Here is a 27,487-nt window from a genome sequence, read left to right as displayed (position 1 = left end):
GATGGGCCTACACATTTCTAGAAGCTTCTTTGTGCTTTAGGCTTGAGTTTATGAGGGCTGCCCACTCTCACACCTAGAAAAGTACCACAGCAGTCTCAGGGAATTCTTCTGCTGTGCTCTTAAGTAATTTATCTGTTAAGTAGTAAATTAATAGCATTACGTTGGCATTCCAATCAATAGGATTAAGATGATCTGATGGTAACGAGTAGTAATTGCTGCTGCACAGATGGAAACTGTCCAGTGGCAAAAAAAACACTGTTCTTCACAAGCTGGCTAGCTGCCCTCAGACATGATTCTGTAAGCCCTCTGATAAAATAACATTTTCCTCTGATGATCAAAGCAATACATGTCCATGGAAAAATACAAAGATGATCAAAGAAAAAAACCACCTGGAAATCCTATTATCTAGGTACCTACTGCTAGCATATTGGTAAATTTTCTTCTTGTCTTTTCTACCCTCCCCTAAAGATTATAATTAGGGTTGTTTCCTGTTTTTGTACTGGAGATTCCAAATGAGCATTCTCTGTTTTTAATTAAAGCTTTAGAAACACAGTTTTAAATTACTGCATAATGTACAAGTGTGCCGCTGTATCAGTGTTCATTAAGCCATCACCCCTATTGATGGACATTTATATCCTTCTCAGGTTTTAGCTATTATAAATTATGCTGGGATAATCCCCTCGGTCATCAACCTTTGTTCATGTCTTAGGCACAAAAGTGCTGAGTCAAAGGGTATGACTATTTCCAAGAGAGTTAGCTATACAGGCTTGAAGGAGCTCCAATGACTTGAGAAACAATGCTTCATAATTCATTGAGAGCCAATTTATAATGCAGAATCTGCTAGGGGTGGGGGCTGAAGGCTTTCATGAGTAAGTAAAAGTTAAAATTAGAGAGATAACTGTCACCGGGAGGGTGGAGGCAGGGTGGGATCGAAAGGGGTAACCGATTACAAGGATCTGCATATAACATCCTTCCTGGGGGATGGACAACAGAAAAGTGGGTGAAGGGAGACGTTGGACAGTGTACGATATGACAGAATAATAATAATTTATAAATTATCAAGGGTTCATGAGGGAAGGGGGTGGGAGGGGAAACATGAGGAGCTGATACCAAGGGTTCAAGCAGAAAGCAAATGTTTTGAGAGTGATGATGGCAACAAATGTACAAATGTGTTTGACACAATGTATGTATGTATGGATTGTGATAAGAGTTGTGTGAGCCCCCAATAAAATGATTAAAAAACATATTTACAGCCATTTAAAAGAGAGAGAAATAACTGCCTTAGATGTTCTGCTTCATGCCATTGTCTTCTTTAGCTCAAGACACCATAAGCACTGGACTGTGCTGGATGGAAGTAGAGGGAGAGGTTCTTGTGACGTGTAGTTCACAAGCACAACACTGCTCTGTGCAATGTATTTCCTTTTCTGCTAAATTGCCTGTCTAATTAGTCTTCAAAGAGTTCTGGTGGTGTAGTGGTTAAGGGTTGGCTTGCTACCTGCAAGGTCAGCAGTTTGGATCCACCAGTTTATTCTCAGGAGAAAGGTGAGGCTTTCTGCACCCATCCAAATTTACAGCCTTGGAAATCCAAAGAGGGCAGTTCTGTACTGTCCTATAGTTACGATGAGTTGGAACCAACCTGATAGTAGTGGGCACCTAAGTCTTTTATCTATGTCATATTAAAATTTTTGAATCTCTGAAAATAATTTTTAACTAACAAACATTCCATAATTGCTGGGAATGGGGGCTAGGATAGCATGATGGATTAAAAGTTGATCCTGCCACTTGTTAGCTGGGTGATTTAGAGCAAGTCTTTTTAACCTCATTAAATGTTTTATTATTGGTAAAATCAGGATACTAATGGAGTTTTGTTTGTCAGCTGTCCCTGAGTCAATTTTCAATTCAGAGCAGAGCTGCCCCATAGTATTTGTTTGTCAATTGTACAGCAGTAAATCGCCAGTTTCTTTCTCCTGTGGAGATGGTAAGGTTTGAACCCACAGCCTTTTCATGAGCAGTAGAGTGCTTAATTGTTGCACCACTAGGATTCATGAACAACAGAACTGTTTCCCAAAATTGCATGAGAAAATGTTTTAAGCGCAGACAGCCACACCAGATACTGAAAATATTTATTATGCTAGTTTTACAAATAAAAATAAAATGAAAATGAAAGCTTCTATTCAAATAGTTTAAATATTCTTCACTAAAATTTCATGGCAGTGTAGATTAAACTTAATAATTCTGAAAAACTTCATGAGAATTTAAAGACTAAAAGAAGCAGGTATGGCAAGATAGAACAGATGTGGGATGTACTTCAAATCTTGGTTAATTTATTATATTCAGTTGTGGGCCCTGCATTTTAAAAGGGATATTAGCAGGCTGGAGCAGTTCCAGAAAAGAATAACGGAGGTGGTAAACACACTTGAAATTGACCTGTAAGGAATAATTAAAAACTCTGTGGGTGTTTGACTCAGAGAAGTCTTAAAAAGAAGGGATGGTTCTTTACCAAACTCTTTTGGGTTGTCATGACAAAGACATTAAAATAAGGGTACAACCACCTGTTTTTGATTATTGATCATTTTTCTTTCTCGACAACTCTACGAGGCAGGAATTTTGTGTACCTGTTGCACAGACGAAGTGACCGAGTCTGGGTTAGCAGTGAAATGGCTACTGGTGGTGGAGTAAGTGTGGAACAGAGCTTTCTGGTTCTTGTAGCACACTGACTTGTCCCATGTGACCAGAGTGGGCGGGTGGGATTTTCAGAGAGACCAAGAGTCAGCTGTTCAATCCGTGCGTGGAAAAAATAGAGGATGCACTTTTTAACTCTACTAAAAAGTAGAGGATGAACTTTTTAACTTGGTAGTAGGCACTAATGATGAATTGGCTGACGAGTGGGCTAGAATTGGGACTTTACTGCTCGTGTAAACTAGAACATTCCTTAACCTTCCAGAACTTCTGATTAGTTATTTGTAAACTAGAAATACTGAATTTAGAATTATTGGAAAAGGTTTAAAAGACAGATTAATTGCTTAGGCAAGAACCTGGTATACAGAGGTTGCTCATTTATATTCATTAAATGAACAAATTTGTTACCGATGGGCTCTCTTTTTGCATCTATGACTCTCATTAAGGGTAACATCATCTACCCTTCCATTGAGGTCACCTCTAGATCGAACATTTTTCTTCACAATCTACACAGGCAGGCTCTCCCCTCAGGCAAATGACATGTTGGACTTAGATTGCAACAGAAATGGATTTAGAGTAAAGAAAAGGAAGGATACTTAGACTGAGCTCTTGAGCACTAGAATGGATATTACTGAGAGAAAGAGTAGAATAATTTCACTCTATTGGTCAATATATGAGGAGCCTACTGTGGATCCAGCATGAGAACAGGAGATGCCCAGTCAATGGGAGGCTGGGTCCTTGACTTTTAGACTCTCAAGGCCTGAAGTAGCTCAGACAACTGTGAAAAGATTACACAACAGGATTTGGTGTCAGTATGTGCTCGATCCTTCCATTTGGATTGTAGCTCCTGAACAGTTAGGGAGCAGACTCTCTGAAGCAGGAGATTGCAGAAGATGACCTTGAGAGGTTTAGCTTATTGAGAGATCTTCTCTGCTTGGTGGTGCCCAGGATTATACTGCAGACCCAATGTAGGGATAATGCAGTTGTTCCCTTGGACACGTTCCCTTCATTTCCCCAAGACTGGCAATGTGCTAATCATGGTCATTCACTGCTAGACACCAAAGAGGCAGAACAAAGTCTTTGAGGAGCCTTTTGGCTGCCCTCTTTTCTGGGCTTTAAGAACAAGGCAGCACCCTTCCTCCTCCAAGGGCTGTCTCAGGCCCCTGTTCTACTGGGTGCCACCATCAGGAGGCATGGTGTTGAGTGACTGAGGAGAAAGCTTCTATTGTTGGAATTCTGAAAAAGAATGATCATTTTGTTGTTTAAATTCTTGACATGGGAGGCAAGATAAGCAGACTCTAACTGCTTTGGAAAATCCCTTCCCTCTTTGTCCTCTTATTTTCACCTCCTTTCATCATCCCCCCTTAGCATTCATTTTTTTCCTTCTGGTTTCTTCTCCCCATTCCTCCATTCATTTCTGAACCCTAGTTTCAATGCAAATGAGAGTGGTCTTAAAACTCATCTAGTGCAGCCCACTTATCCATGTTTGAGGTTAGAACTCTAGTCTACAGCGAGTTCAGTGTGTCCTTGACTGAACTCAACTGTTCTCCTTTTTTAAAATAACTTCCCCATCCCCTACCTTGTCTTTCCATTTCTTATTTCTTTCCCAATATTCTTTCTCAATTTCTTTGTCTCTTCATAAATCCCATGGTGATAGATAGGAAGGAAATCAGGATTTTAGGTTGGTAGGACTGAGGGAAGTGTATTATCAAATTTTGGCCACTTTTAACATTCCCCATTTGAAATGGCTGTGATTTGAAGTCTTTCAATTCTATTCCTCAGAGATTATCTACTCCCCACCTATTTGCAGCCCCCCTTTACTGCCTTTGCTTTCTTAACTGTAAAATAAGCATGATAACAGCATTACTTCATAGTACTATTAGGAAGATTCAATGAATCAATGTACATAATTAGAATAGTGCCTGGCATATGCTTTTATTATTAGCTGTTTTTGAGTTGATTCCAATTCATGGTCACCCATGCACAGTGAAATGAAGTACTGCTTGGGCCTGTGACATCCTTATGATCAGTTGTAGAATGAACTTTTGTGATGCACAGGGTTTTCACTGGCTGAATTTCAGAATTGATTACCACATCTTTCTTCCTAGCCTATCTTTGCCAGGATATTCCATAGAAACCTGTTCAGCATTATAACAACACACAATTCTTTGCTGACAGATATGTGGTGGCTATAGATGAGGTATATTCATTAGAAAATCAAAACCAGGTATCTTGCATTGAAGGTGAAAATTCTACCATGGAACCACTAGTGCTTATCCTAGCATATAAGGGAGTACACCCCCCAAAACCCAGAATTGCACTGGGCAGAGCAGAGTTTTTATAGTATGCATTTCCTCTGTTAGGTGAGTGAGCATTTAGCAACTTTGTCTGACTTAGTGCATCCAGTGCCATCACCTGGGAAGGGTCTCTCTGGTTACAGTGAACTTTTTTGTAAAAGCAGTTTTGCTCAAATCTCATTTTTTGTGATGGCTGATTTAAGAGAACAATATGCAGCTGTGAAATTTGTTTCCCGGTCAGGGACAAATGCCGCCAAAACTGTTGTAATGCTGAACACAGCTTACAAGGATAGAGCTATGGGAAAAGCTCAAGTGTATAAGTGATTTTCTTGTTGAAAAAAAAGACGAAATGTTGATTGATGACAAACCTCGTCCTGGATGCCTGTCAACTTCCAGAACAGACAAAAATGTCTACTTGTATGTAGTGCATTTGGAGTTCATTCCACCAGGTCAGACTGTTGATCAAGCTTTCTATTTAGAGGTTCTGAAAATATTGTGTAACAGTGTGCATGTAACAAAAAAGGCCTGATTTGTGGCAGACAGGGGACTGGTTTTGCCAAGATAATAATGTACCTGCTCATGTAGCCATCTCAGTGTGCTAATCTTTGGCAAAAAACAGCATGCCTCTCTTGCCCCACATACCTGACTCACCTGACCTTACTTCATGTGACTTCTTTTTGTTTCCACAAAAGCAGAGGGACATGAAAAGACAGCAATTTGATGAAATAGAAGAGGTGAAGAAAAAAATGAGTGAGGTGCTGTCAGTCATCCACACTGATGAGTTTGAAAAAGGTTTCCAAGAATAGAATTTCAGATTTGACAAATGTATTAAGTGTATTGGAGCATACTTTGAAGGTGATAAGGTTGTTTTGTAAAAAAAAAAAAAAAATACATTGTTTTGAAAATTCCATTTTCTTGGGGGGAGGGGTGTACCCTCTATATAACCCATTGCCAACAAGTAGATTCTTTCTCATAGCAACCCTATAGCATCGTTCCTACTCAATGTGCCTATGATTGAGGTTCTTGTGGTTCTCAGATCCAGTCAAGTTGATTCGGACTCATAGTAACCTTACATATACTAAAATGGAACACTGCCTGGTCCTGCACCATCCTACAATCATTGCTATGTTTGAGCCCATTGTTACAGCTACGGTGACAGTTCATCTTGGAGGAGCCTGGTGTTACAGTGGGCTTTGTATTAGGCTGCTAACTGCACGGTCAGCAGTTCAAACCACCAGACACTCAGTCTGAGAAAGATGAGACTTCTACTCCCATAAAGAATACAGTCTTGGAAACCTAAAGGGTAGTTCGCCCTGTCCAGTAGGGTCATAATGAATCAGAATCAACGCGATGGCACTGAGTTGAGTTGCCCACCATACCGTGAGCTTTCCCCAATTAATATGCTATTAGTTAATCTACTTTTAAATGGCTATTTATCTTAAAATAAACATTATCAATATTATTAATGGAATTGGTAAGTTCTGATACCTACTAAAATAAAATTTATAAGAACTTAAAAAAATTGCCCGATGATACAGAAGTTCATCTTGCACGTTGGCTGTGCAACACTCATTAGATTTTAGGGAACGTTGTCATGGTGATAAGATATTTGAAGTCCTCGGTTCTTGTCTGGGCATTAATTTACTGTTGATGCTTCCCTCTGGTCTCACATCCTGGAACTGAAAGGGTTGGGTCAGGTCATTCTTTCCATCTCCAACTTTTTGGATTTGATGACCAGGAGAATTATAAGAAATTTCACATGGAATTGGTAGGGTTCCAGTTACCCTGATAAGGACATGCTCCATTCATCACTTTGTTCTAAGAACCCAAGTCTGTAATATAACTCGGCTTTCCATTTTCCAGTGACATTTTATTTCCAGCTCAATGACCTCAGTGGGAAAATGAACTTCCATTTTGTTCAGAAAAGTCTCCCCAATACACCTTAGCAACTAGGTTCATTTGGGCTTGGAGAAAATGCAATCAACTTGGCACTGGTTCAGATCTCTCCAAATTCCTTTTCTGCTACCTGGTGCAGGTTGTCTTTGAATAAACTAGTTTGCTCATCTGGCTGTGAACCCATTCTTTCTGACATTCTTGTTTTAAAAAATATGTTTTTCAGCTTTCAAAAGTAATATATGCTGCTGTAAAACATCCAAGCATTACAGAAATATTTAATGCAGAAAATAAAAGTCCCCCATAGTCTCATTCTCAAGAGATAATAACAACTATAAACAGTTTTGGGTCCATTTCTCTAGACTTTTTCCCCCCCGTATGAGAACATTAATACATTTAAAAAAGTAAAAATGAGTCTCACCATATATACTGCCTTGCTCCTTGCTTCCCCTTTGCCCCCCTTCCTCATTTAATCATTCATCTTGGACATTTTTTCACTTTTCTGCTTGGAATGAGGTCACCTGCCTTTGGCACTTGCTGGCTGTGTGACTTTGGAGGAATCATTCCTTCTCCTGGGGCTTCAGCTTCTTCATCTGTAAAAAGAACAGTCCTCTCCAACCTGCCTATCTCCCTATGAGTTCAGACACAAATGAGATAATGGCACATGAACCTGTGTCCATTAGCTCACTTCACATGTGCCCTGGTTTTCTGTCCTGTCTCAGCTGTATTAGGTTTAGCACATTTGCCTTCTATACAACCGACACGGTACAGTTTCCCAATTTGCTCATTTGTGTGTATTCCCTCTAGTAGTTAAGCTACCTAACAGTAGGGGCAGTGTCTGCTCTGGTTGTCAATGTATCTAACCCCAGGACTTAGAACAATCGTGTTGCTGTGTTTAATTGCTGCCAAGTCATAGTGACCCCAGCATAACAAAATGAAACATTACTGGGTCATGCGTCATCTTCATGATCATTCGTATGCTCAAGCCCAGGTTTGTAGCCACTATGTGAGAACAGACAAGGGCATACTGCATGGTTTAAAAAACAGGAAAGGTGTGCATCAACGTTGTATCCTCTCACCATACTTAATCTGTATGCGGAGCAAATTACCATCAAAGAGGCTGGATTATATGAAGAAGACATGGCATTGGAATTGGCGGAGGGCTCATTAATAGCCTGTGATATGCAGATGACACAACTTTGCTAGCTGAAAGTGAGGAGGACTTGAAGCACTTGCTGATGAAGATCAAGGATTGCAGCCTTCAGTGTGAACTCCAACTCAGTGTGAAGAAGACTGAAATTCTACAACTGGACCAAGAGGGAATATCATGAAAAATGTAGAAAACGTTGGAGCTGTCAAGGATTTGCTCATGCTTGGTTCCATAATCAATGATTCTAGAAGCAACAGTTAAGTGATAAAGATGCTTTGACTTAAGTAAATCTGCTGTATGGGACTTCTTTAGATTATTGAAGAGCAGGATATTATTTTGAGGACTAAGCCATGTCTGACCTAAGTGCCATCGTATTTGTAATTGTTTCATATGCATGTGAAAGTTGGACATTGAATCCCTAAATAAGGAAGACTCAAGGAGAATAGATACATTTGAATTCTGTTGGAAAGAACATTGAAAGGACCATGGACTGCTGAAAGGACAAACCGATCTGCTTTGGGAGAAGTACGGCCAGAAGACTCCTTGCAGGCAAGGACGAAAAGACTTGATCTTACAGGTTTTGGAAGTGTCAGGAGAGACCAGTCCCTAGAGAACAATGTCATGCTCGGTCCAGGGGCAGTGAAAAAGAGGAAGGCACTCAAGGAGATGGATTGATACAATGAGTCAAGCATAGTAATAGTTGTAAGGATGGCGCAGGACTAGGCAGTATTTTGTTCGTTCTGTGCATAGGATCACTATGACTCAATTGCACCTAACAACAACAAGTTTTTAGAGTGCTTGCCAACCAAGGGGGTTCATCTTTTAGCTTTGGAGAGGAGAGCGTTCTATTGCGATCCATAGCGTTTTCACTGGATAATTTTTGGTTATCAGTCACTAGACCTTTATTCCTAGTCTATCTTAGTCTGGAGCCCTGGTGGTATTGTGGTTACATTTTGGGTGGCGATCCACAAGGAGAACAGTTCTCTGTGGGAGAAAGATGGGCCTCTCTATTCCTTTGAAGGGTTAAAACTTCCGTTCCTCACCGGAGCAGTTCTAACCTATCCTATAAGGCCGCAATGAATTGGAACCAACTCGATGACAGTGTGTTTGGTTTTTGGTTGATCTCAGCCTGGATACTCCACTGATCTCTGTTAACCAGGAGTGACTTTGCTAGTATTTGAAATACCAGTGGTGTAGTTTCTAGTATCATAGCAACACATAAGCCATTTTAGTACAACAACTGAACACATTTTGGTGGTGACTTATAGTAGGACCGTACTATTATTCGGATAATGAAAAAAGTATCCATTCTTAGCTGGGCTTCCATTAGGAGGAAAAAGGGTGACCTGAGCCGTTGACTGTCTAGATCGCTGGTCCAATTAGTGCCCTTGAGCCATTGCCATTATCTAGCTTCCTACTCCGCAAGCCATTTCCATCGACCTCTAACGCTCTTCCTTGACCTTCTGTCCAGCAGTAACTTAGTCATTCTTTACGACCCGGTTTAAGTACCTGAGCTCCTATGAAATTGTCTCCAACGTTGTACGTTGGCCTCATGTCCAGATGACTTCGCCAGCCTCTTCTTCATGCTCTTAGACCACTTTGCCCGTACCCCATGATCACAATAGCAGGAATGGTAGCCCTGCTTTGTTCAACTGCTAAATGCCACATCCAGCGTTATTCTGTCCTCTAGTACTTATGATGATTTGCCAGGGAGAGATACATCTCATTGCCATTTTATAGATGAGGAACACAGACTTAAAAAAAACCTAAAAAAGAAATTGTTTCCCCAAGGCCATACATCTAGCAAATGATAGTGTCACACCTACTCACATCACAGTTGAGTAGTGCTCTCAACTGTGGGGTCTTTTAGAGCCAACATAATTGAAGAATTATGCACTGACAGGTGGAAGGCCCCATACTGTTGCACATTTTGTTGTTATTGAGTTGGTTCTGACCTATACTGACCCCATGCACCACAGACTGAAACCCTGCCTGGACTTGCCCCACCTTTCCAATGCCTGGGCCCATTGTTGCAGCCACTGTGTCAATCCATTTCATTGAAGGCCTTCCTCTTGTCTGCTGCCCTTCTGTTTACATACCACCGTGTGCTTCTCCAGAGATCGGTCTGTCCTGGCAACACGTCCAAAGTGTGTAAGATGACTTACTTTTCTTGCCTCTAAGGAGCACTCTGGCCATATTTCTTCTAAGACAGGTTGGTTTGTTCTTTTAGGAATTTGAGGTTGTTGCTTTGAAGACTAAGGTGTGCCCAAGCCATGGTATTCTCCAACGCTTCGTATGCATGTGAAAGTTGTATATTGACCAAGATGAGTCCTCCTCAGCTCTCTTCCTGTTTCCTGTAAGGCTGTACATAGCCCTTTTTATTTTCCTTGTGGCCTATGACAGTTTGCAATAAATTCTTCAGAGGAAAAAAAAAGAAAGTTGTATATTGAATATTGAAGACCAAAGAAGAATCAATGCACTTGGATGTGGTGCTGAAAAAGTACCAAGGACTGCTAAAGTCCCATTTTAGGGATGGAAAAACTGAGGCTTTGTTACAAAACCACATCAGAGTTAATAACAGAGGAAAATCTTACTCTAATCTTGCTCAATTTTGAGGCATCATGGAGAATTACTGACCCCCTCCCCCCTCTCAGAGTCATGTCACCTTTTCCAGCATGCACGGTGCCTTGGTTTTGATGTGTTGCTATAAGGGACACACCTGAAGTGAGTGGCTGCAAAGAATAGACACTCATTTTATCATAGTTCGGGAGGCTAGAAGCCTGGATTCAGCATGTGGCTGTAGGGGAGATCCATTTTGATCTATGTAGCTTTCAGTAGCCGGAAATCCTAGGATTTTCTGAGCTGGAAGATTCACTTGCCTCCGCATCTTCATGGAGTTGTCTTCTCCCCCTATTTATGACGCCCTTTATAGGGCTCAAGTGTGATTAGGTTTAGGACACTGATATGGCCTCATTAGCCTAACCAAGAAAACTCTATTCCTAAATGGGCTCACATCCACAGGTATAGGGAGGGGCTAGGGTTTCTGCACATATTTTCAGTGAGATACAACTCAAACCCCAACTGGCAGCTTTTTTCTATTCCAAGGCGTGATCACCTTTTCGACTCCTGTGAAAAGATTTTCTTTTCTATTGCATGTTTTAGGTCATATCTAAAAAGCTATATTCCACTGAGTGCTGTAACTTCTGGGCAATTAAAACCACCTGGAGGAGTGCCTCCTCCAGTGGAAGGGGCCTCTCTGCAAGCCTGGACCATGGTGGGGAGGCAGTCTTATCTGCAGTGGCCTGGATGTTTGAAGAGGCACAGCATTTGGATGAGCTCTGCTGGACAGCAAGAGCTCATTGCAACAGCCACAGAGCCAGGGCCAAGTTGCCCTAGCGAGTGCACAGTCTCATCGTGAGTCACTTCTTGCAGTAAGAAGAGATTGTGATGAGACACAGCAGTGCCTTGCGGTTGGCTGCTGGAAGCCTCCAGGTCCCGGGCTTCTATGATGCCAATGAGAAAGAGGAGGATGGGATCTGGCACCTGGGGACAACGTGATTCATTGCAGCAAACACTGAGCGAGTGTCTGATATATGACGTGGACTACTGGGATGACACTGTCTGTGAGAGGAAGTGGGACAAGTTGGGAGCTCCAGGAAGTGCCAGGGGACGTGTTCTTATTTTCTTGTTGGGCTGTCAGATGCACCAAGAAAGTGATGAGGTGCCTAGGCTTTGAGGGGCTTACAACCCCGAAGGACAATTGGAAGTATCCTCCTGTGTGTGGAAGACTTGGGAGGCCACCAAGGACTAGGGGTGAAGCCTTGGCTCAGGGCATTTAGTAAGGCGAGTTCTGGGAGGAGGGGTGGTGGCAATCCAGGGGATGCTTCCGGAGAAGTGACCATACTGATGGGTCTTGAAGCCTAGGTAGGATTTTAGGAAGGTAGAGAGGGAATTACCACTTTTAAGAGCTTGTGTCAGGGAAAATACTTGGATTCTGGCTTCATTCTATCTACTGGTAAATGATTAAATGCTAGACTCCACAAGGAGTTCAGGAAGGATATGGCTGAGGCAGGATTCAAAATCAGACTGGCTTGAACTAAGAGCTGGTTGGTGTGCCTTTCGGGGGAGAAAGGAGAGAGGATTTGTCCAGATTTACAGAGGGATAGGGGACAGTCGAACCCTGGTGGCAAGTAGGTCAAGTGCTGAGCTGCTAATGGAAAGATTGGCAGTTTGATTCTACCAGCTGCTCCTCAGGAGAAAAGTGAGGCAGTCTGTTGCTGTACAGATGGAAAGCATCAGAACCTCCCCCCCAGGGGGGCAGGTAGGGGGGGAGAGGTCCAACCTAGTTTCCTCATGTAAAATATAAGATCAATGGCCCCACCCACCGTCATAGTCATTTCTGACACACAGCCACCCTACAGGACAGGGAAGACCTGCCCTTGTGGGTTTTCAAAGCTGTACATCTTTCTGGGAGCAGAAAGCCCGATCTTCCTCCCATGGGGAGGCTGGTGGGTTCAAATTGCTGCCTTTGGAGTTAGCAGTCCAATGTGGAGCCCACTGCACTACCAGGGCCCCTGCAAGGTCAATAGTAGGATGTACTTTATAGAATTGTTCTGCTATTTAAATGAGTTAATATTATGCACATTGTAGAAAAGGGCTAGGCATGTAGTACACATTCATGTTTATGTTATCGTTGTGGTATTCAAATCATTGGCAGGTGGAACATCAAGTTGTTATATGAGTTACCCAGAGTGAGATTTCTGTATTTTAGTTTTAAACATCGTATCTCTTTATAGGCTGTTTAAATGTTTTGCAGCAAACATATATAATGTTTACAGTGTCAAAAAGGGGGCACACTAGTGCAGAACTGGCTCAGTGGTAGAATTTCCACAGTACATGTAGGAGAGCTGGATTCCCAGTCAAAGCACTTCATGTCCCGCTCACCTCTCAATGGAGGCTTGTGTGTTGCTGTGCGTGTTGCTCCAGGTTTCAGTGGAATTTCCAGACTAAGATGGGCTAGAAAGAACTATCTGATGATGCATGGTGTTTCTGAAAACCAGTCAACAGAAATGCCATTGATCACAACAATTTGCTACCCATCCTGGGGATGACACAGGACTGAGTATCATTTCATCCCATTGTGCATGGGGTTGCCATGAGTTAGGGGCCAATTGAATAACAACTATTCCAGCCCGCAATAGCACCAGCAATCTGAAGCAAAATAACCACCACAAACCCAGCAAGCCTATCTCAAAAGTTGACATTAAGAAACTATTTCTTCTGCATTTTTTTCTTTTGCTAGCCAGAGGCATCCAGAGAAGTCTATGACATCACGAAGGCAGTGCTCTTTGGGCTTCCCACAGGCCACATCTGGTGACAAAGGAGGGCTGGCCACATCCTTGCTGCCTTTCCTTTCTGGTATGGCTTGCGTGTGGTTTCCTGGCCCTCAAAATGTTCTGAGAAGCCCTTCAGGCCTGCGCTTTTCGAGTGGCAACCCCAGGACCCGTGGCGAGATGCCAACCCTGGCGACTGTGGACAGTGCTTCGTAACTACCTAATTAGGGGAGCTGGCGGGTCTCTGCTGACTCCATGCGGGGAGACACAGTCCTGCACAGTTGAGAGGCGGAGTGGGAGGCTGCATGGTCCTCAGCCTGAGCTCAAGGGACCGTGTGGGCCTTCTTTCTGACCTTCAGACTCAGCCTAAAACTTTGTCCCCTGATCCTAGACAGCTATTCCAAATGAGCCACTTTGGTCACAAAGAAGGTGGGACAGAGAAGAGGGATGATTGGCAGCAATATATGCAGTTTTACCCTTAGGGCTCAAACCATCTGCTTTCCCAATAGGGGTGGAAGTTATTGCAAGTTCCCACCTATGCCAAGGCTGGGGAGATGAAAAACTCACACCTACTTATAAGTGTATGCTATCTTTCAGCTTATCTAGAACTGAGAGGTCAGTCCAAGCTTGTCTGCAGAGGTAAACTCATCTCTTCTTTATTTCCACCTCTCTCATCTAGGTCAGTCTCCTTCTTTGGCCCCCCTGCTCCTTCTTGGAGTCAGAATGGGTGGTGTGTAACCATCAAAAAAGCATTTCTGGAGTCAGACCTGTGTTTGGATCCAAGGTCTACTGAGGTCTAAACCAAAGCAAAGAACCCCCACCCCAGCCTCCCAACCCCTCATCCCTCTTCTGCCACGTTAGTTCTGACTCATAGTGAGTGATCCTTTAAGACAGAGTAGAACTGATGCATCGGCTTAACCTTGATAGATTTTCTGAAGCTGTTCATCTTTATTGGAGCAGACAGCCTCATCATTCTCCCTCAGAGTGACTAGTCTGTTTGAACCACCAACCTTGCGGTTAGCATCCCAACCCTTACGGCATAGTGCCACCAGGCTCCTACTGACGATCTAACCTTGGGCAAATCACATACCCTCTTTAGACCTCCATTTGATTTTTGCCAAGATTAGCAAGTAAGTACTCAGTACAGGCTAGCACTTATTATCAGCGAGTTTTGGCAGTCAGGCTGAGATGGAGCATTATGAGGTGGGCAGGAAGGAAGATTCAGGAAGGAAGGACTATCTGCTTGCAGTATCTGGTAACATAAAAGGTACACAGGCCCTTCCCTGAGCACCTCTGTCTCTTGCTGTGCTCTGGAGAGATGGTGCTAGCTCACAAAGATGAAGGCACCCTGTGGCCAGGGCAACACTGATTGCAGTGGAAAACTCAGGAAGAAGTATAAATGCCCACCAGTAGGGAGAAGTGTAGAACACAATGGTGCATCTAGACTATAAAAGCTTGCAGATGTATGGACTATTATAAGAACCATAAAAGACCTCAATAAAAAGATTAAAACAACAGCAACAAACACCTTGTAGTGCTCACAAGAAGGTGGAGCTTTCCTCAATAGGAAGGTTTTCAAAAAGTGTTGATATGTGCATGAAACAAAATTTCAAGTTAGATGGGAAATGTGATTCCATGAATCAATAGTATGTGTTTGTTTTTATGTGCATATATATATGATTTCATATGTAAATATATATTGTTGTGTGGGATCAAGTTGATTCCAACTCATGTGTTTGTTGGGGGAGAGTATAAAATGATCAAGAAGGGATTCCCTTAGACCAGTAATAGTGGGGAGGGACCCCCCATTTGAGGGAGTTATCAGAGGAGATTTTAAGCTTAGGTCTCTAATATTTTCTTTAAAAGAGGACATATGATGAGAACCGATCACAAGGATCTACATATAACTCCCTCCCTGGAAGACTAACAACAGAAAAGTGGGTGAAGGGAGACATTGGTCAGTGTAAGACATGACAAAATAATAAAAATTTATAAATTATCAAGGGTTCGTGAGGGAAGCAGGGTGGGGAGGCAGGGGAAAAATGAGGAGCTGATACCAAGGGCTCAAGTAGAAAGCAAATGTTTTGAGAATGATGAGGGCAACAAATGTACAAACGTGCTTGACACAAGGGATGGATGGATGGCTTGTGATAAGAGTTGTACGAGCCCCCAATAAAATGATTTAAAAAAGAAAAAAAGAGGATATATGCACATATGGCACAATTGAAAAAGCTCAGCAGTCCTTGGGTGGTCCAGCTGGTTAATGCCCTTGGCTACCAACAGAAAGGATAGAAATTCTTGCTTCATCCAGAAAGGTCTAGTGAGCAACTCCGGAAAAACTCGCCTTTGAAAACCTCATGGAGCACCGTGCTGCTTCGACTCGTGGGAATCGGCAGTGGTTAGAAATGACCAAGAACAGAGTGTCTATGCAGAAAATGGAATGTCTACCCGGCCAGGAATATGACTGTCCAACCGGCAGGAAATGTCCAACCGTTCTCTCCTTGCCTCATCTGTGTCCCTCGAGCAGAGGTTAAGGGCTTCCCCAAGTCTGCACTGGCTCACAGGGCCCGCAGCATGAGGATCCATGACTGAACGCTGGGAGCTGGGTGTCAGGAGACCCGTGGTGACCCGTGGCTTTGCCCTGAGATGAACAGTGTGAGCTCAGGCAAGTCAGATGTTGTCCGGGAGCCTCAATTTCCTCAGCTCTTAAATGGGGATAGCAACCACTGTTGCGCATCCGTTTTTTAAGACGATTGAGAGGCCCGAATGGAAAGGGTGGCTGAGAAACCCTTCTTGTCCACTGTGAAGTGCGTCTGATGAGGGAGTGCTGCCATTCTGCTGGCAGCAGCTGCGTGGTCATGCCGCAGTCTGAGGAGCACAGTGCAAGAGACCTGCAGCTTGCGACAGGCTGACCATCAGAGCAGTCACTGTTTGATAGTTAAGAGACTAATGTACTCTGCGGAAAGACTGGTAGGCCACCGTGGTGGAGAAGGAAGGACATAGCCCCGAAGGCGGGCTCAGGGTGTCTGAAAGTCCTATGTAAGTCTTGAGTGAAGCAAGACCGAGTCCAACAGGCACAAGGAGACTGGTCAGTGCCAACAACAGTGCAGTAAGATGCTACAGAGTCCGTCCTTCTAGCCATCTTCATTCATCTTCCGGGCTATGCCACTCACACACAGTCTCATCACTACGTCCTGGGGCCCTCTAGGGCTATGGTTCACAGCCCTTGTTCAGTTGCCCTTTCCGTAAATCTAATGTCACAAGGTGGATAATCCACGCTGGTGAACAAGAGCTTTGGGTGCGTTTCAGGCTCCCGGCCACAGTTCAGGGGTGGGGACAGCTCCTTGAGGAAGCTGGAAGTGTGCGTGTTTATGTCTGTGAGGATGGACTGTGTGGGAGAGGATTGATGGAGGAAAGTGCCAGGGTCAAGCCCAAGGTATACGGACTTTTGAGGAAGGGTGTAAGTCTGGGGTCTGTGTACGACTGTCTCCAGCTTTGGGAGTCCTACCACACACTGTACCCCCTTGAGGAAGTCATTTGCACTCTCAGGGCCTCTCTCCCCTCATCTGTAGAATAGGTGGGTTGTTCTCAGTCAGGGGTCTCCAACCAGAATAATTTAGAGCATCAGGTGGGAGCTGTTAGAAATGCAGACTCCCAAGCCCACCTCAGACCTCTTGAGTCAAACCCTATGCTTTCATTAGATTCTCAGGTAATTCATATACACATTTAAGTTCTAAAGCACCTGATTTAGAGAATCTTGAAAAAAATACAGTTTTCTAGGGTATTATCCTGATATGTTCTGGCAAAGTTTTTGATCCAGTGTTTTTTGACAAGTCTTTCACAGCTTGGTTGGAGAGCTGCTGGTGAGGCACTGGTTTGTCAAAAGCAGGGACACTGGTTCCACCAGCACAGTGCAAGAGAAAGACAAGACAGCTCTCAAGACCATCTAAAGAGTGACACTCTTGGAAATGTTATATACAGTCACGATGAGTCTTAGTTGACTCAGTGTGTTTTGGGTAAGGAACATGTCAGGAACCCTGATAGCCAAGTGAATTAAGCATTGGGCTGCTAACCGAAACAGGAAAATCTGTTTGTATAACCGCACGCAAGGTCAGTCGTTTGAACACACTAACCACTCTGTGGGAGAAAGAGCCTACTTTCTACATTTGCAAAGATCTACAGCCTTGGAAATAATGGGCAGTACTACCTGCCATATTGGGTTGCTATGAGTTGGAATTGACTGTATGGGAGGAGTGAGTTTTCTTGTTGGTTTTTTTTTTTGGTAAAAATGTAGTTCTACTCTGTCCTGTAGGTTCAGAATCAACTCAATTGGCAGTGGGTGAAAGGGATTTCTGGCATGCTTGGTGGCATAGGACATTACCAAGAATTGGAATTTACTCCGTGACAATATTTCTTTCTTCTTCTTCTTTTTTTTTTTTTTTGTAAAACAAGCTGGTGAAAACTCTTTGGAGTGCAGTTTTACTCTGACACACGTGATTCACCATGACTTGGAATCCACTATTCTTGGGGTGCGGGTGGGGGTGGGAGGGAAAAGGAGGGGGCTTCCTGTGCTAAGACAATGATTGTGAAGGAAACTGTGATTGCCTGGGGAGTAAGTGGATCTGGGGAAGGGAGCAGGTGCCCATGTGTTGCCCAGTGTCAGAGAGCTCGCTGCCCAGGAGCTGCTGCCCATTTCACAGCTAGGATTAATGACTGTCGGCAGCTCCCTGTTAAGATGGTAAACTCATTTAGCTCCCCACACTGAAAAACAGCCAGATTCAAAGGCAGAGAGTGGTAATCTAATTGCACTGAATTAGCCTTGGGAAACTCAGACAATATCAACTTCAGAAAGCCACAAAGGGATCCTTTATCAGGAGTTTCAAAGGCTCTTGGGTCTGGCACCCCTCACAAGGACTTGCATTACAAAGCATAGGCTCTGTGGGGGATAAACCCCTCTCCCAGCACCTCCGGGCATTGTTCCCTTCTAAAGTGAGCTCTGAATGAATTTGCTGGCTGGCCCTATGGTGTTTGCAGTTGTGTGTCAAGCTTAAACCAGAGCTGGTCCAGGGGATAGAGCCAGAGTTCAGGCCGAGAGGTCTTCCAGAGAGGTATGCCATCTCTCTTAGGCTCTCTCTCCTGTAAGCACCTTCCACGCCTGTGGCATTGTCCGTGGTTCTGTTTATTTTCTGGTAGGGCTTTCTGGCTCTGACATTGTCTTATTCTAAGGTCTTTGTTTCTTCACAGCAGGCTTTTATATAACCCAGGTGATTTCCTTTGAATGATCCTTTGTTGTATTTGTGTGTGTGTGTGTGTTCACTTCCCAATTTATTCATTATCCAATCGGATTTAAGGAAAGACAAGGGCCTACTGAGTGTGGTTTTGTGGCATGATTCAGAGAACTACAAAGATCAGAAGGTCATTTGGGAATTAGGAAAGAAGGAAACATAAGGATCAGGAAGATTTGTGTCTGACTGGCAATTCATCTACTCTTCCGCTGCTGATTACTGGCCTCATCCCACAAAAGATGGTTGAGTTTCTCCTACATCCTTCCCGGGAAGCAGCTTGTCCGCTTCTGCTAGCATACCTCCAACTGACTGGAAGCCTCACTACCTCTGAGACTGCCCATTGCACCATTTTACAAAGCTGCTAACCGTTCTGAATGATATTGAGCAAGTGTTTGCATTTTTCCTTAAAAAACAAACAAACAGATCAGCCCACTCTAATTCTTCTCTTGGAACGATACAATAAATCCAATCTAATGTTTCCCAATATGGGGTCCCTGGATACGTAAGGGGTTCATGAAATAATAATGAGGTCTTCGAATTCATTTTACACATTTCAAAAACACTAACAAATTGTGCATTTACCTCTGATGAGGCCCTATGGACATAATAAACAGCCTTATGTAAAAACTTTTGTTTTTTTCTTAGATCAACTCAATATGGTGACATTGGTCATTCTACGATGCTCAGGGTTGCTGGCCATTATGCAATGCCTTAGATTAAGAATGATGGAGGAAATAAAGATTTGGAGGGAGAAGAAAACCCCAAATGAATCATGGATAAACATATGGAAACATTTGATCTCTCTTTTGTCTGCCACTCTGCAGATCTGCGAGGATAGTGGTCAGCTACCATGTTTGTTTGTTTGTTTGTTTGTGTTTACCACACTAAGCCTTTCATGGAGGGGCTCACATGTTTATGCAATCTTTCTATTGACTGTGTTCCAGTTGAGGTAAGTCTCCCTTGAGTGAAGAATAGATTTGGTGTTGCGGTTTCTTGTAATAATTAAAATATGCTGCAATAGCTGTCGCACTAATGGTGCAGTGGAGGGAGTGGGGGAAGGTAAGCCTGGCCTGGCACAGCGCAAACAAAGATTTGAAAGAGTGATTTGTCGCATCATTTCGATTACAGCTGGGAAAACTGAATGCAAGCCCACTCAAGGTCGCGCCAGCGAATTCTAGATCCCAAGTCTCCTGCCTTTGGGGCCACGGCTGTTCTGCCTAAAGCATGCTTCAAAACCTGCCGAATAGCGTCAAGACGGCCAGACGGGGAGACAGTGCCATCCATCTTGAAAATCATTCTGGCTTCTGCCAGCTGATGAAGGAAATAAAGTCAATGACGCCCACATAAATGTGATGCTGTCGCAGGATGCGCGCACAGACTGCCTGGAGGGGAGCTCTGTGGGGCCCTCAGATGACGGAAGGCTTAAATTGTACCTTTGAAAAGGGCAGGGTCTCCCCTCTTTTGCAAAGGCAGAGACTGGGGAATCTGCCACCTCTGTTTCCCCTGCAAAGTGCCTGACGTTCCACTGGGCACAAGAGCCCATGGTAAATAAGTAAGTGCCTGGTGAAGAAACGAAGGCAACGTCACCACTGAAGCAATGCACCCTCAATCTTTGCGGTGATGGCCCCTGTCTTAGAGAAAGAGACTGGAAGAAACTGAAAGGTGTCTCATTCAGTAGTTTTGAGTTCACGGGCGAGAAAACTGAGTCCCTGGAGGGGAAGAGACTTGTCAAGGTCAAGATGCAGGCAGGGAGCAGCGTGGGGCTCTCAAATCATAGTCCAACTGCTCTTCCCACTGCACTGCATGGTTGCAACCTCTTTCATAAAGAGCTCTCCGAAAACCCCTGTATATGCCTTTCTAGGTCATTACTGGATTTACAACTATGCAGAAGTTATCTGCCTACTTAGAACCTCCCCCTCTAGCTCAGGGTCCTGGTCCAGGCTGTCCCTTGGGAACAGGACCATGATGTTTTCTTTCGCTCATCTTTCCTAAACCCAGAAAGTGCATAGATGGGTTGTTGTCTTGATTTAAAAATATATATATTGGGGCCTCATACAATTCTTATCACAATCCATACATCCATCCATTGTGTCAAGCACATATGTGTTGTCTTGATTTTGAAGCCAAACTTACCCAGTGGGGTTTCTGTCCTTAGGAGAATGCCTTCCCCGCAACCTACGCCCCACCCCCGCTCATTTCTGATGCCCCCAGTCACTTTCCACAGTCCCTCAGCTGCAGTGAGTAAGACTGGGGGCAGGTGGGAAAGACCAGTGTGGCTACTTGCCTCTCTTGCCAAGCTTGGAGACTGGGAAGCTCATGGCACCCTTAAGGGGAGGCTGATTTCACTTTCAAAGGGGCAGTTTTTCAGGATTGCAATGTGCAACAATATATTGGCAACGTCCCTTTGGAGCCTAGTGTGAACAGCAACATCTTCCCTCCAAGGTCTTGGTGACCATTTTTAGAAAGTGCGTGCCATATTCAAAACCCTGGGTAAAGCACCCTATATTGGGGAGAGGGGAGGGAAGCGGTGTCCCAAGAAAGGCCAAGCATCTTGGTGGTAAACCACTCATGGATTGGACCAGGCTTGTCTCCTCTGCCCTATTCCACTTTGCTGGCACACGCTCTGTCCCTCTTTGCTTAGCCGGAGGGTTTTCCATGGGTATTTACAAAAGGACATTAGACTTCTCTCCTAAGTATAATTAGTACTTCTGAGAAGTTGATGAAAAATGTGGCTGTTTTATTCTGCTGATTCTCAACCAAATGCAGTTATGCCTCCCAGAGATATTTGGCAATGTCTGGAGATGTTTTTGGTAATTCATGATTTGAGGGGTGGGCAGAATGTAGGGCTGTTCCTACACATCCTACAAGACACAGGACAGGTCCCCTGGACCAGAAAGAATTATCCTGAACAAGATGTCACTCATGCTGAGGTTGGGAAATATTTCTATATACCGTAGGCTTGTGTGAGTTACTCAAAAAGGTAAGGGGAAGTGGGGGCTTTACTGGGCCTTTCCCAGGCACAAACTTCCGTAAAGGTCTTGTGAAATCAAAGCCAAATTCTTTTTGGCTTGAAAAGAGGTTTCAAAGGGATGTGCTTCTGTCTCACAAAATGTATCTTTGCTTATTATTTTTGACCAGCCTGGATATAAAGTCCCAGCCGCAATTGAAAAGACAGAGACAAAATTTAGGTTATTGAATTCTAGAATGTTGCTCATAGAATTTTAGAACCACAGTCTTCTAACGTCCGCCAAATCACCTCATTTCACTTATAGACAGAGCGGATCAGCACTGCAGTGCTGTCTGTCTCCCCGGACCCCACATCACTCCTCCCCTCAGCTCTCTTTTAGGCCCCAGTTTGTTCTCTGTGTCAGTACCTTAAGAGGTGTCTGCCTCACTCAATTGGATGGCTGTTTTGCTGTCATTATTGCCATTTCTCTGGTGATGTGCTGATGCAGCATCCCTTCTGTTCTTGAGAGCCTATTCTTTCCTAGCCCCCAGCCTTCCCCAACAAGGTGAGCAGCTGGCATCATTTAATCTAAGCAGTACCTGGGTGCCTGAGATGATAGGCTTGGCTCATTCCAACATGGTGCCTGTCCCCGGGATGAAAAAGCGTTATTCACATGGAACCTGCCATGGAGCTACCAATCTCCGTTCTCCCCTACATGTATTCTAACGTAACCCTGGATGTTTATACTTTCGTATTTCAACCTTAAATTTTACCAATGAGAAGGGTGATACATGAAAATACCAACTGAACAAAGACAACCTACTCAGTGGACCTCCTTCCTTGGGACCTGTCAATTTCACTCATCTCAAAAATTGCTGCAGATATTCCCAGATTCAATTCCTATTCTTGTTATTTCATGCTTACTCCTCAAACAAAGTAGCCATTCCTACATTTTGGCAGTGGGATGGTACCATCACCTTTCCAGCTCTGCATGGCCATGACTCTTGTTTAAAGACAGGGAATTATACCTCACATGCCCTGTAACTCATGTATGCCTTAACACGTGTAGAGGAAGGAGGTGTTGAGTGGTGCTTCCTGATAGATCACCATCACTTTACTTAAAGAATTAACACTGTAGATTCAGAATCTTAGCAAAATGATTATAGTGCAAATCGTTAAACTGTGCCTTCCTTTTCTGAAAAGTAATGTCTGGGAGAGGAAAATGAAGCATTGCAAACTGTTCAGGAAGAAAACAAAGTGGTGTGTGTGTGTGTGTGTGTGTGTGTGTGTTGATGTGCTAGGTCCTATTAATTTGGTCTTTAATCTGCCGGTTCAGTTCTGTCCCTGGTAAACCAAACAGAAAATAAAAAATCTTATCAAGTATCTCACCTCCACAAGATTTTGCTGTTCTACTACATAAGTCAAGGGATAAAGAATCTGATCTTAAGTTAAGAGTACACTCCCTTCCCTCCACAAAGTGACTACCTTTTGCCAAGTCCTGATGTGCTGTACTTTTTCATTCTTACTCCCTGGCTATTTGCCTTCTGAGCTGTAGACATGACTGTGGCCTATCAAAATAATTATTTGAACTGAGATTAGAACCTTTAGCATTGAATGTCTCAGCAAAGTGAGGGGTCTTTTCTTCATGCCCATAAAAAGGAATGAGGACAGGCTCACATATGCAACTTTGTAATTGGGGTAGGTTGTCATTCATGTAACAAACCAACTAATGGATTAGTTAAATGAACAATTAATTCATAGGCAGAGTTTGGTATAATGTACTGTTGTAATAATTATTTGTTGGCATATGATGGGGAGGACAGCATAAGATCACTTCTTTAAAACATGTGCACCTGAAGTGGGGTATTCAATCGACAGTTAATCCAATGACATGGTAAAACATGCGAGGCAGGCATCTAAAATGAAGAAGATTAATGATCCCTGCAGGTCACAGAAGAAGAATAATTTTTTTCAATTCATGTAAATAAGATTTATCATAACGGTCTCTGAAGATGGCATGATGCAGTCATTTACAAAAGGGCTATCTATTTCAATGCTTCTTGAAGAGGTGATTTTTCACTTTTCTTTGCTTGTGCTAGCATGTGAACGGGCAAGCCTGTAGGCAGAGAATGTTAACCTGTGAGACAATGGATGGGGAAACCCAGCTAACCACATCCGGGATAGACATACATTAAAAAACAAAGCCAGCCAGACTTGCCCATCAAGTTTAGGATCTGCAGTTGTTGGGTTAGCAAAGTAGTTTGGAAAGGAGAGTGGGGAGAGGACAAGTCCAAGTTTCAAAAGGGAAATGTTTCCCCCAAATCTGTTCATAAATGGATTTACTCTGCACCCCAATTCAGAGCTTTACAAAGTGATGTCACAACACGATTCTTTCCCAAGCTCTACGCTTCATCGCGCTCCCTTGCTCCCACCCGCAGAAAAGGAAACAACAATCATTTTCTAAAAGGGAGAAAATGAAATGTTCTGTGTCCAGTGAGTTCGAGTGCAACCTTCTCCGTCTCCGCTAGTTGTCGCTTGGCTCCCAGACGGGAGAGCTGAGGTTTTCGGCACTGCGGTTAGAGAGAATGCAGTCCTAATTAAACTGAGTAACTCCTAAAGCTTCCCCTTAAAGTCCTCAGCCGAGTGTGACTCAATATTCGTACTGGGGGAGCGGGGGTCAGTGATGGGGGTGCAGCAGGCAGAAGAACAAATAAACAGCAAGAAACAAGCAAACAGCTGCCAGGGCAGCGACTGTCTCAGACCTCCACGCACAAGCCAGACACCCTGCGGGCGGGGTGGGGGGTGGGGAGGGGAGCGGGGGATGGAAGGACCCGTACGCAGCAGTATACAGCACCTCCGCCCCCCAAATGAGGGGACCACGGTCAGAGTCAGCCTCCGGGCTCCTTCCCCCAATTTCCATCCGAGCGAGGTGGTCAGTAGAAAATTGCATACCTGAAGAATACAATGGTCTCCCAAAGGTACAGTCGAAGAGTATTGAAGCTGTACATTTTTCAGGTCCTTGTGCTTTGTAGTCCACGAGTTACGGGGGCAAAAAGGTTTCAAATTGGCACTTACAGAATCAGCGAGCGCAATTGAAAAAACAAAATAATCCAGATGTTATGGGGAGGTGAGGAACGGAGGCGTCGGAGGAAGAGCCCCGAAGGAAATTGGAGCAAAGGGGCTTCTAGGTGCCACGAAGCGTGTCAGCACCACGGAGAGCGCCCGGCCCTGCTTTTCAGGAGCGCCCGGAGTATTGCTGTTGGTTAAACTCCAGCGTGTCTGTTGGCTCCCTGCGGCGCTGGGAGGCACGTTTGGGGGTGGGTATATTTTCTTTTTTTACCCTTGTTTTTCCTGTTTAAACGGCCAGCTCCGTGCAAGAGGGAAAACAAAGAAAGAAAAGGAAAAATCGGCAGAGATCAGAGCTCTGGCATCAGACCGTTAGATTGGGCAAGCATCTTGGGTAGAGAGAGCAAAGCTTTCCGCCCCAGGACTGGCCTGAGGGGGTAGCGGAGAGGGGAAAGTGATTGACGGCGTTCCTTTCAGTTAAATCCCGGGGAGTGTGCCAGGCTGGCGCATCGCAATCGAGTCCCAGAATCTCGCTCCCTTTGCTCTGTGTTGGTCTGCTGTTGCCTTGCGATCTCTGTTCTCTGGTCCCCGCCGAATAAGTTATGATCGCTGCAGGGAAGGTGTCCCATCGCTCGGGGCTGCAGGCATGAGAAAGCTCACGGCAAGTTTCAGGGGCTTCCTGGATGCATGGCGACCCCGCGGGGTTTAGGAAGCGAAGGCTTCATTCAGATGCATCTCAGTTTTCTGAGCTCGCCCATCTTCCTCTGGCCAGGACTCCTTCAGATCTTCAGACTTTCTTACTGCATTAATTTAACAAACCGGCGGCTGGCGGGTGGGGGTGGCTGGGGAGGCGACGGCCGGTGGGAGGGGGCGGAGAGAGAGAAAAAAAGGGGGGAAAACTCCTTAATATCTTCAAACCCTCCCACTCGCAGTGCTCATTGGCCCGGGGCTGCGAAAACCTGATCTTCTCCCGGTGTTGGGCCAATCGCGTGATAGATTGTGTCGAGTTTAACTCTTAGAGTGCTGCGTGAGATCCAAAGCCCCTTCCTCTGCTTGTGGGCGGTGGGGTGGGCGGTTATGGAGTTAATTTCTCGAGCTCTCTCCAAATATTGCCTTGATTTTTAATGAATGTAGTTGTATGTGAATAAAGCACTGTGGGTCCCAGTTCAGAAATGCTTATTGGCGCAGTTTCTCATCTTGAAAGAGGAGAGTAGAATCACATCCGAGTTTCTTTTGAGCTCCCGATACCTGTACCTGTATTCGGTTATAATATTTTGTCCTGGAAGCACAGAAAGGTTTTAAAAAACAACAACAGCAAATTCATCAGTGATAGGAGAAAATTCGTGGACCAGATTCTAGGGTCAAGAGTAAACAGCCTTGGCTGCAACTCTTCAAGGAGATCAGGGAGATATGCCTCCTTTACCTGCTCAGGAGTTAAGGGTTTTCGCGTTTTATAAGCTGGACAAACAGCCTTAGAGAGCTGGCAATTTGTTCCAAATTCATGACAGAGCCAAGTTGTCTATGCAGGACCCACGGGTCCTTACCATTTATTTCACTCCCTGTTTTCCCTTCCCCCTTCCTCCCTCTGCTTTTCCAGTTTAGATGCATCTCAGAAACATCCGAGAACCTGTCTGACATTCCACCAGAGTCCAGCTGGGAAAGTGGAGTTAATCAGATTTCTTCCTAGCTAAAGGCCCTTAGTAGATTAGTAGCCTCTGCAGGATTTCCTGGTTGATTGGAATCCCGGCTGCTCTTCCTCCAAGGCTACTCTGAGAGGAAAGCCCTCTCTACTAATAGGTAGCTTTAAGAGCCCCTCCTTTTGAACGTTTGGTGTCTGGTATCCTCTCAACAGTTTTTTAACTGCTCCACTTTCTCCCAAGTAAGGAAGTCTGGAAAGCTTGTCTACCAGCTCCATTCCAGCAGGGATATCCCACACTACAATAGCTCACACTACAGTACTGCTTCTTTTGTTTGTTCCCAGATGTCTGACCAGTTGTGAGATGCTTAGAATTCCCAAAAGGTTTTAAAAGGAGTTTTACTTTGAAGGCCTGTGCGGGGCACAAACACAGAGATATTTACATATACATGTACTGCATATGTATAATTATGAACATACTTCTATGTGTCAGACACTATTGTGTAAATCATTAATCTCAATTAATTCTCACTGTCACAACTAAGGTAAATACTACTTTCAGCTTTGTGTTTGTGTACATGTATGTGTGTGCATTTGTGAGTATGCTTGAGCAAGGCTGGCATGTGTATTTTTGTGTATATACATTGATTTGTACCCCTCCTGATCCTGAAATTGATTTGAGGTGGGTAGATGTGTTTGAAGGAGCCCTGGTGGTATAGGGGGTTACACATTAGACTGAGCCACAAGATCATCGGTTTGAAACCACCAGCCATTCTTAAAAAAATATGAGGCTTTCTACTCCTGTAAAGAGTTAGTCTTGGAAACCCACAGAGGCAGTTCTACTTTGTCCTATAGGGTTGCTCTGAGTCATATTTGACTTGACGGCAGTCAAATTTGTGCATGTGTGTTTATAAATGCATCTCTGTTCATGTAGGCATATACATATATATCTGTGCATGGCATTGTTGTACCCCCTAGATGTACAACCATCTTTAAGCTGCCAACTTTGTCTTTGCTACTTCCCTGGCACAGGCAGGTGTGGATGCTGTGTATGTAGAAGTTCCTTTCTTTCTCTCTTTTTTTTTTTTAAATCATTTTATTAGGGGCTCATACAACTCTTACCACAATCCATACACACATCAATTGTGTAAAGCGCATTTGTACATCATTCTCAAAACATTTCCTCTCCACTTAAACCCCC

At 44.1% G+C, this 27,487-nt stretch overlaps 1 protein-coding gene across 1 annotated transcript in view; it reads right to left on the bottom strand.

The window, feature by feature from the left end:
- GLRA1 (glycine receptor alpha 1) overlaps positions 1 to 24,871 on the bottom strand; it is a 161,139-nt gene extending 136,268 nt beyond the window's left edge. Inside the window, exon 1 of the mRNA XM_004696737.3 lies at positions 24,537 to 24,871. Within this exon, the coding sequence (XP_004696794.2) occupies positions 24,537 to 24,592 (56 nt within the window). The 5' untranslated portion in view covers positions 24,593 to 24,871. The remainder of the gene's footprint in view (positions 1 to 24,536) is intronic.
- Positions 24,872 to 27,487: the final 2,616 nt, after the last annotated feature.

Source organism: Echinops telfairi, unplaced genomic scaffold, assembly GCF_000313985.2.
Source record: "Echinops telfairi isolate 266 unplaced genomic scaffold, ASM31398v2 ScPeMD7_7469;HRSCAF=8507_0, whole genome shotgun sequence".
Lineage (NCBI taxonomy): Eukaryota > Metazoa > Chordata > Mammalia > Afrosoricida > Tenrecidae > Echinops > Echinops telfairi.
This window is presented reverse-complemented; position numbering and strand designations above follow the sequence as displayed.